The following is a 10034-nucleotide window of genomic DNA, read 5'->3' on the forward strand; positions in this document are numbered from 1 at the left end:
ATGAGGATAAACTTCCACAGTGTCTTCTTTGACTGTGTGTCCAGTATCATGGAGATTTGGTGGTAGAAATCCACTACATTTCTTAAAAGTAAAGCATTTACATGTACATACTGCCAATGCCCCTACCACTTAATGCTCCTAGGTTTTAATGAACATCAAAAATTTAGACTCCATTCTCATCAATTTTGTAAAAGTGATGCATAAAACTCTTACAATGTTCAGGCAACAAACTTTAGTTGTTGAAGTATTTTTTTATATTTATAAAGGAGGTGATTTTTAGTACAAACCTGGATGTATCATACTGTATCATTGCTTTTCTCATGTGAGATCTCTCCTTGGATGTCAGCAAATATTCGGCCTGCAACAGATTTAATTAGTAAACTATAAACTTACACAAATAAATAATTACACTTATAAGAGTTACGACATGGTAGTTTCTCTTGCAATTCAAATGTAATATCTACTCACATGGTTTTTGAAGGACTTTCCGCTGCTGTCAATCATTTCTTTGCCGTCTGCTTTCATCCACTGAGAGGAGGCGTGGCTCGAGATGGAGGAGAGAGACATTGTGGACATACTGAGTGTACTCAGACCTTCTGTAAATAAGAACAAACAATTGATATACTGAGTGTACTCAGACTTTCTGAAAATCAAAAACAAGCAAATGATGTTTGTGAAACAATTAGCCCCCCCCCCCCCACCTACCCCATCCCCGGACATACAAGCTAAGAAAATGAACAGAAATTGCAAATAATTTGAATGTTTCTAAGTCCAGGGGGCATAAATCTGTCAAAAATTGCTCAATCTTATCCAAAACAAATGACTTAGATATTCTTATAAAAAATTTCATTTCAGTACGTACTAACTCTGCAAAGAAAATGAACAGAAACTGTTGGTACACCGACAGACAGACAGATCGACCAACAGAGAGATCAATCGATAGACAGGAGGAGGGCATAACAATTAATTAAGACAAACTGGATGTGTACTCAGACCTTCTAAAAATAAATGAAAATAAAGTGTATCTTTTTATATAATAGTTAATATTTTCTACATCTATAATCTTTCTTTCTTCAGAACAGAGAAGCATAATAAGATGTGGAAAATGCTTAAAATCAAACACAATATATAACTGGAGTTGAAAGGATCATAGAAGGAAAGGAGTACACACTTGAGTTTTTATTGAGAGACATGTAAACTGAACTTTAAAATATTGAATTTTAAGTACAGTACCATTTCTCTGAGTTCTGAGAACCTCAATCTCTGGGGACGATCCACTGTCCTGAAGTAACTGTACCAAGTGTGCATGTGTACACCTCCTACAAAATCGATACATATATATACTCAATCAGCAATTACTGGCTAGTCCTATAGACTATAGTCATTAAGTTCACATAACCTGAAATGTTCATTAATCAAGAATCAGAATTCTAATGGAGACATTGTGTAGCATGTTAGCAATAATGTACCTATAGGTGAGGAATATTGCTAATAAATTGATATAGATGCAATCTACTCATAAATGTCATCTCCATACCAGCTAGTTAGTTATGAAAAGTTCAATGTCTCATGCAATACTTTTTCATAATTTGCAAGAAAATATCTTAAGGAAAAATTTTATCCTAACACATTTTTATAATTAGTATTTGTACAATGTATTAATTATTTATAGTTTATTTTTTCTCTTTCTTAACACTTGAACTTCATGTCAAAGGATAACTCTCTCATATTTCCTCTTAGGTAATATTTAAGTAAGTAAGTAATTTGTGTAAGCTTAATTGTACACCCTTGTTGCTGGGAATGATTAAGCATGTGAGTGAACTGCACAAGGAACAAATGTAAATTTTTACCTGACATCGATGTTATTGAGCTTCAGAATCACGTCCCCGGCCCGAAGCCCCGCCTTATCAGCCGGTCCCATAGGGTCCACCGACTCAATACACACAGGGTTGTTTCCCTTTATCACAAAGCCAAAGCTACCTCCCTCTCGAAAGACTTGGATTACTCTGAAAAGACATTTTATATAATGAAAAAAAAACCTGCTATTTGAAATGTATACTCAAAGTAGAAAAAGATAATATCTTTCTGTATATAAATGTACAGTGAAACTTGTCTAATCTGAATGTTGTGAATTCCAAAATCTTGCAAATTTCAGTGAAAGGGATCAGTGGTATCTGAATGAGTCAGATATTACTGTATCACAATATATACAGTAAAACTCCATTATAGCAAAGTCCTGGGGACCTGTGAATTTAATTCGCTATATCCGTAATTCATTATATCCGTATAACGAATTTGTATAACCATTTTAGCGAATTCGCAATATGCATGTTTTCCTTCAAGTGTTACTATCAAATATCTTAGGGAAGCAAATATTACAAAACATACCTTCGATAACTAAGGTTTTATTATGAATTGAATTTTATATACAAATGCTGAAAGAAAATAAAGTCAGTTCAATTTATCAAATTTTGAGATCTTTGAAAGTTCGTTATAAAAGATGTAAATTTCATTATATTTAACCACAACGGGACTTAAAATCAGTTCGCTATATCCGTAAATTCGTTATATCAGAGTTCGTTATAACCGTAAAATTTTACAAAGATTTGTTAAGAATTTTGCCGGGGACCCAGAAAAACTTCGTTATATCCGTGAATTCGCTATATCCGTGTTCGTACTAAACAAGTTTTACTGTAATATGAATAAAATACCTTTCAGTGGTAAAAGATTTTTTCCACTTGGGATAACTTAATGATGATAGCATCGTGATAGAGATGTCTGGGTCATAACAAACTTCATCATATCACAAACCAACTGAATCTTCAGTATTTCATTTCATATATCTTAGCAATTATGTCAAACAATCCCTTGAGCTTGTGAAAAGGAAATAGATCTTTATTAAACTGTTTTACCTTCTGTCTGTGTGAGCATGATCAAATTTGGAGGCCTCTTCATCAAAATTGATCATATTTGCTCTTTGATATTTATGGAATTCATCAAATCTTGCTCTTTGCTTGGGAGGAATAAATTGCCTGCAAGATAACAAAGCAGATTGTGCAGCACAACAATTCAAAAGCATTTCCTATTATTTTCTTTGGAAACAACAGAAACATTTTTCTTCAAGGTTATTACTGAATACTGATTTAATAAAGGAAAATGCCTCTCATATGTCTTTTTATTGTGTATCTATATCAAGTTCCTGAAATTCCAGAAATAATTAACATTTTATAGAAATGAGTTATTAACTTAACATGGTCTATCATTCAGCCATCTGAATATACACTATAATATATTCTTTTATAACTAAATTTTTAAATGCTTAGATCAAGCAATATAAGGATCGGTTTGTTAGGAATGATTTTAAGTAAACTGAATTTTTTTTACTCAACATGGTATAATTTACAGAGTAAATACTGGTGTTATTCATATATCCATTTTAATTTTTGTTTTAAGAATCTTATGCAAAATGTTACAGTTTTATGGAAGAATAAAGTGCCACGCCACAGCATGATACGCCCGTCAAAAAATAACAATTACAATGTATCTTAAACAGTTAAAAGTACAGGAAAATCATGTCAACCTTGATTTTAAGATTTCAATGATTTTTACACTCCTTAAAAAATTTGTTTATCCATCTCCTGTGGTGTAGGCATTAATTATAACAAATATTGCATCATTCATAGATTTCTATACTAGTTAGACCTTAATTGCCAAATGCCTATCATATTTAACAATATCAAATTAGTCTTCACAACTTAATCTATAGTCTATACCTAATTAATTTTGGAAATAAAAGGATGGCCATCAATTATAAACTGACCAACAGTTCTTCTGTCTAATTCCCGAAGGATACAGATAAGACCATGCTCTGAAGAAATGAAAGAGCTACATTGAACACATTAATTAATCTTTAACTGGATGCTTGTCTACTCATTACTCCCAAAAGATTATTGGATCTGCACTATCTACCATACATATAAAACATCAATGATTTTTTTTTTAGGTTTATTTTAATGTCAGATAGTTTTTAATATACAATTCATATGGACATGCTGATTCCACCACTACCCCCATAAAATTAGTTTTTAAGTTCATAATATTATGTAATATCAAAATAGTTTAATAAGCAATATCAAATTAGTTTTAATTACTTCTCATCAAATTAATTTTAAAACTTAGGCTAGCCAACAAGATCTATTTTTAATCCAACAGGCTTACCCATTTGGCCCAATACTCAAGGGATATAGATGGCACAGATGCTCTGACAGCTACTCCTCACACTAAACTCATCAATTTTTCTCTCTAATTTGACATGCAATTTTCTGTAATCAAAATTCTTCTTGACCAGTGCTTGATAATTAGACTCATAGGAGTGGTGGAATTTCTCTAGCATACATTATATTTGTTATAGATTGCTGTCAAATATATGCTTAAAAAAATAAGTATTTTCTTGATTTAACATTTTTCTAATAAGGTTAGTGCAGTAGTTTTACATTTTTTTGAATGTGTAAATGAATAGAAAAAAATACATTTTTTTTTAAATTTCACTTAAATTAAAGGTCACAGTGACCTTGAAATAGGTCGCGACACACCTTCTACCTAAGATGCATAAACTGGCCAAGTTTGATGATTCTAAGTCTAATAGTTTTCTAGTTATGGACCGGACAGGATTTTTCCATATTTGGCTATAACTTTTTAATTATAGGTCAGAGCGACCTACTTTTTGTGCGTGACACACCTTCTACCCAAGATGTATCAGCTGACAAAGTTTGATAACTCTAGGCCTTATAGTATTAAAGTTATGAGCCGGACAGGAGAAAAGCTAACAGACGGACAGACAGACAGACAGACAGACGGACGGACATGAAGCCTATAACATAATACGTCCCGTCTTAAGGCGGGCGTATAAAAAGTGCTCCTTTTTTCTGACTCATGATAAATTTGCCAGTTTTCATCTGTTTTAAGGTAAATGTTGCAAGATTTTGTTCACTAAAATATTAAAAAATAATTTCCAAAATACAACAGACCTCAACCAAATTGTATTAACTATTCATTAAAAAAATTGACTTAATTGGAAGAAAAGTGTACCCTTTCTAAGATCCTCAACACACCTCTCTTTACAGTAATCTGGAAATGGCCCTGTTTAACAAATGGATCTCTTTTTCTGTAAGATTACTTGGGGTTTAAGGGGAAGTCATAAGTTTTTTTACTGAAGTCAACAAAAACTGAAACCCCCTGTAAGGTACAGTACAAGAAAATAGTCTAAAAAATTCATGAAGCATAAAATGATGATTGACTGATCTACAGTGTTTCTGTTTTCTTTTAAAACCAAGGGTCATTACGACCCTTTGAAGTAGGGATGGGTATCGCCAAAAATTTCGTATCAAAATATATCACGAATTTTCCCCACAATATCATGATAATATCACGATATTTTTAAAAGCAGTTTTTACAATGATTTTATATGAAAATTCATTATTTTTCTAAAAAATAAGCTAGAAAAACAAAATTTTACTTTCTTGAAATTTTTATGTATGTAAAATCAATTATGTTTGGATGGTACAATGCCGTTCTTTTCACTTTTTACACCATTTTTTATACTTTCTGTAATTGTAATTTGAAAGATTGAACAAATAAATGAATAATTTCTGGACTTTATAATATGTACCTAAAGACCGGTATTTAGTCTCCATATCACGATATGTATCACGAAACAAAAAATCGCACATCCCTACTTTGAAGTAAACTTTTTTAAGTCAAAAAGATTTTTTGAGGGTCAAAATATATTCTGGTTTTGCTTTCAGTTCTTATATTAGCTCATTTATGCTGCATTTTTTTCCCTAATCACTGATGGGAATGCAATAGTCAATGGAAAAAAATCCTTGACTACAGGGACAACTAGGAGTTGTCTAAACTGTCTAAAATATACTTCTAGTCATTCTATTGATACCTGATTTGCTGTATTATCCCTGTCTGTCTGGGGGTCTTGAGAATGGCGGCCAGAGCTCGGGCCAGCATGTCCACATCCCGGTCCTCCGCGTACTGTTTTAACACACTGACCACCGCCATTTTCTTCTCGTAGTCATTCCCTAGAATCTCGTTCATCTGTGTGAAGTGAACACATAATATATCAATATGTACAGTATAGATGGGGAGATAGACCTGCTGTTTAATGAATGGAATCAGTGCCATATCCACTTCATTAAAACGCACTAATGCACCATATGATCTTTAATTAGCAACAATGGATCCAGGAAAGTTAAATTCTTCTGAATTTTCCCATCCGACATATTTTATGGGTTTGATGTACACATCTTTTTTTAACAGAAGTACACATTTCAAAACTTATTTATTGCCTTGGAAACCCCCTTTATAACATTCTGCAAATTATTATCATCGAAAACTTCAATGGTATATTGTTGATTGGTTCTCTTGCCAATGTCCCTTGACAGTAATCCATACGGAAACAAGCCTTAGTTAACACAATGACCAGTGTTCCGATGGCACTGGAATGAATCAAATTCTACAGTTAAAGGACAAATGAAGTGTAGAGCCCCCAGCACAATCATGAGTCTTGGGACACAAAAATGTTTTGTTCCTCCACTAATGTATAAACATGCCAATGGCCGATCTAAAGCAATTTTGTTCTTGTTCGAAATAAAACTGCACATAAACTTGGAAAATCCAATTAGTTTGATTAATTTTCCTGGCTAGAATAATATTGAATTATTAGGCAACAGTGGAAGTGAATACAATCATCGCAGCCATTAAATGCTCTTAGCTCCTTTAATTGAAACAGACTCCACAACTACTGCAGTAAGCATGTAAAGCATGCAGGTCTACAGCTTCATTTTTAACTGTTCATTAAGCATTAATTGTTCATCTTTTGAAATATTATTTATATACTCAAAAATGTGTTCTTTATTCTGTTTACAACAAAACCACTTTTTTGGCCTTGTTATTCCATATCTAATAATCTAAGTCAGTTGGTAAAGGTGTAGTTCTGCACATTCAAGAAATGTTTTTAATTTTAAGATAGAAATAAACCATTCATCAGCTTTGCTCTCCCTGGCCCCTTTGACTCTGCTAATTCAATTTCTTTCACTCTAAATTGTTACACAGCAGCTTTTGCAGAAAACTTCACTTTCACCTGTATAGCCTCAGTACTTGTAAACTAATAAAGAAATCTCAAAGCCAGGTATGAGCAACATCAGAACATTGATTACATCTAGGTTTTCTTTATGGCCTACACTTCTTGTAAAATAAATGAACTTGGTTCCCCCTGGGAGAAGTAGCTATTGATCTAGGCCAACATTCTTCTTATATACAGTGCTTCTAAGTATTGGAAGCATAATTTTCCACGCGGAATGTGATTTTTTGACTTGACACATGTCAAGGTGTTTTGTTACTCAGTTGTTTGTACTTTCTGAGAAATATATTCTGAAAGAATTTATTTCCATGATTTCTGTAAGGGATACAAAATGATTTTTTTTTTACTTCAAAATTGCTAGAGGTGTAAGAAAATAGAAGAAAATCAACCATGCATAATGACTTCACTGGGTGTATAAATTATGAATGGTTGATTTTTTTCCCTTCCCCATAACAAATTCTCATATTTATTGATATTTACACTTCTACAAATTTTACCCCCCAAAGTGACCAGCTGTTATCCATCTTCTTTGTAATCATTGATTTCTCCCTCCTATTTGAAGTACTTTACATTCATTTATTCTTTTCAGATCTGTTAGCTTTTAATGGGAAACAGAACAACATTTGGTATGTAATTAAATAAATATAAAAATCAATAATGCATGGCATATTAGATCATTATCAATGAAGCACCATAATTTCTCCATACATTCTTGTGAATTTTTGAAATGGCTTTTTTTCCTCCCTAAATCCCCTATTTTTTTTTTTTTTTTTTACAAAAAGGAAGCACACTTTTCAATCTTTTTTTTATTCATTTTAATTTTGAATTCAGATTTTTGTTTTGGAGAGGGTAATGGAGAGGGGTCATTTGTTTTTATCCAAAATATTTTTAAATATCTAAAAACTCAAACTTTTTTTTGTTGGGGGGGGGGGGATGAAAAATAAACACATTTCTTTTTCCAGTTCTAAACCTTTCATGATTAATCATGAAGAGTCCCTACCTTATCATGAAAAATTCTTACCCTATCATGAAGGGCCTTGGCTCTTTTGACTCTCCCCCACTCTCCAGCCGAATTTTGAGCCTGGACATTCCTTCTGGCTACCCGTTTATATTCTTTCCTTCTACCTGTTGGTATAATGCTGATGGAGAGACGTCTTAGTCTTCCAGTTAGGAAAGGCCTAATGTCCTCTTGTTTCCTGATTGAAAAACCATTGATTTCCAAAAGGACATCACCTGTTTTTGTTCAAGAATATTTAACATATACTAGAATAGTAAAGCTTTACATTACAACATGTGCAGGAGATATAATCATTTTCTCCCCTATAGTAAAATAATTGCCTCAAACATTTGATATTTCAACTTTACCAAAAATATGAAAAAAATTTGGATCAGACTATCTTCAAGAAAAAATGTTTGTCCTCTTCAAACTGACTGATTTAAGTTTTCTTCTTATTCCTAAATTTTTCAACCTCCATTGGACATCGAAATTTTCTGAAATTTTTTTTTTCTCAAAATACTAATCTAATTTTTTATCCTAAGAAGAGGACAAACAATATCATTTTAAACATGGTCCCATGTACATTTACTTGACAGCTATGTATACCTGGTTTGATGCCGGCTTGATGAGCTGGCCCTGATAATTCCACATTTTTCACTCGGACAGGTTTATTTCCTTGAACATCAAATCCACATCCTGAAACTCTGGTGCACACTAACTCTACCTGCTGTAGTCTCGTTACCACTCCCAAGACGGGGGGCTGTGACCGACTGTGCTTAGCCAGGGACTTGAGAGTCGTAGCCGAAGCATTCGTGACATCTTCTCCATCTAATTCGATGATTTCATCTCCTGGGGAGAGGCCAGCATTGTAGGCAATGCTTCCTTTGGCTACACTTAAAATATATGATGGACCTTCACCAAATATATCAAATCCACAAGATTTAGGCCATTTGTGTGACATCCTTAAAGGCATGATGGTAATTGTCATAATGTGTTCGCAGCATGTACGTAGAGGTAGTGTTTATTAGGTTTATCACTTTTCCATAATCCTTTTTCAAATCCTGTAAATAAAATTCTAATTTTATTACTTTCATTTTTGTTATATCATGAAAATATATTATAAGTTTTATTTAATTTGAATTAAAAGTTATACAGTGTTAATAACAATTAAAATTTAATTATTTAACTAAATTTAAAAAATAATAATTTATCCATGACACTGGTGATATGTGTAAAAAACACGTTTTTTTTTAAACATACATAATAGCACAATACCTTATCTTTAATTAATTAATTTAAAAAACAAAAACGTGTAGTAAATATTTTATTTCCCCATTACCTTTTAAATACATGAAACATCCCTTTCTGATAAGCACATCTTGCAGCGGACAGCTGTAAATTACACTCGATAGATCCCAACCTAGCCCACTGCTAGGCCTCATTGCGTCTCATCCTTCTCCTCTGTATAACATATAAAACTCATGGCCAATACCCTGATATTGATCCATCAAGACCATGTTTTTGTTATTGAACATTGATATGTTGACACCTAGGCGCTAATTTGGTTTTCGCAGTTTCCCGCCATAGGAAAATGAAGACGCATAGTTAACTCGTACCAAGTTATTTCAATTTAATTTTTCCCCCTTTTATTTTAATTATTTAAAAAAAATAGTGTAAAATAGAGCAATCAAAATCAAAACATTCATCTGCCATGCCTTTTTTTTTCATTGTTAGGAAGAAGCAATATATTCAACATTATTTTCACAATTTGCAAATTTTCTTTCTTTCTTCATGTCTCTATTTTTCTTCCCTCATGTTCATTTGTGTTTAAAATACTCCCAAATAAATAGGAAGAATGAATAAATCACCCCGATACCAAACAACACA

General features: G+C 32.7%; 1 protein-coding gene across 1 annotated transcript in view; it reads right to left on the reverse strand.

Moving 5' to 3' along the window:
- The window catches only part of LOC134261776 (uncharacterized), a gene marked incomplete at its 3' end in the record, with an annotated part of 17706 nt that extends 8521 nt beyond the window's left edge, over positions 1-9185 (reverse strand). Inside the window, exons 1-9 of the mRNA XM_062744175.1 lie at positions 8754-9185; positions 8172-8383; positions 5951-6105; positions 2913-3032; positions 1851-2006; positions 1234-1319; positions 469-596; positions 288-358; positions 1-81 (exon numbers count right to left, since the gene is read on the reverse strand). The exon at positions 1-81 is cut by the window's left edge and continues 68 nt beyond it. Of these exons, the coding sequence (XP_062600159.1) occupies positions 1-81; positions 288-358; positions 469-596; positions 1234-1319; positions 1851-2006; positions 2913-3032; positions 5951-6105; positions 8172-8383; positions 8754-9135 (1391 nt within the window). The remainder of the gene's footprint in view (positions 82-287; positions 359-468; positions 597-1233; positions 1320-1850; positions 2007-2912; positions 3033-5950; positions 6106-8171; positions 8384-8753) is intronic.
- Between the last annotated feature and the right edge of the window lie 849 nt (positions 9186-10034).

This window comes from Saccostrea cucullata, unplaced genomic scaffold (genome assembly GCF_032062105.1).
Source record: "Saccostrea cucullata isolate Sc308-1 unplaced genomic scaffold, CSIRO_AGI_Scuc_v1 ctg11941, whole genome shotgun sequence".
NCBI classification, from domain to species: Eukaryota; Metazoa; Mollusca; class Bivalvia; order Ostreida; family Ostreidae; genus Saccostrea; species Saccostrea cuccullata.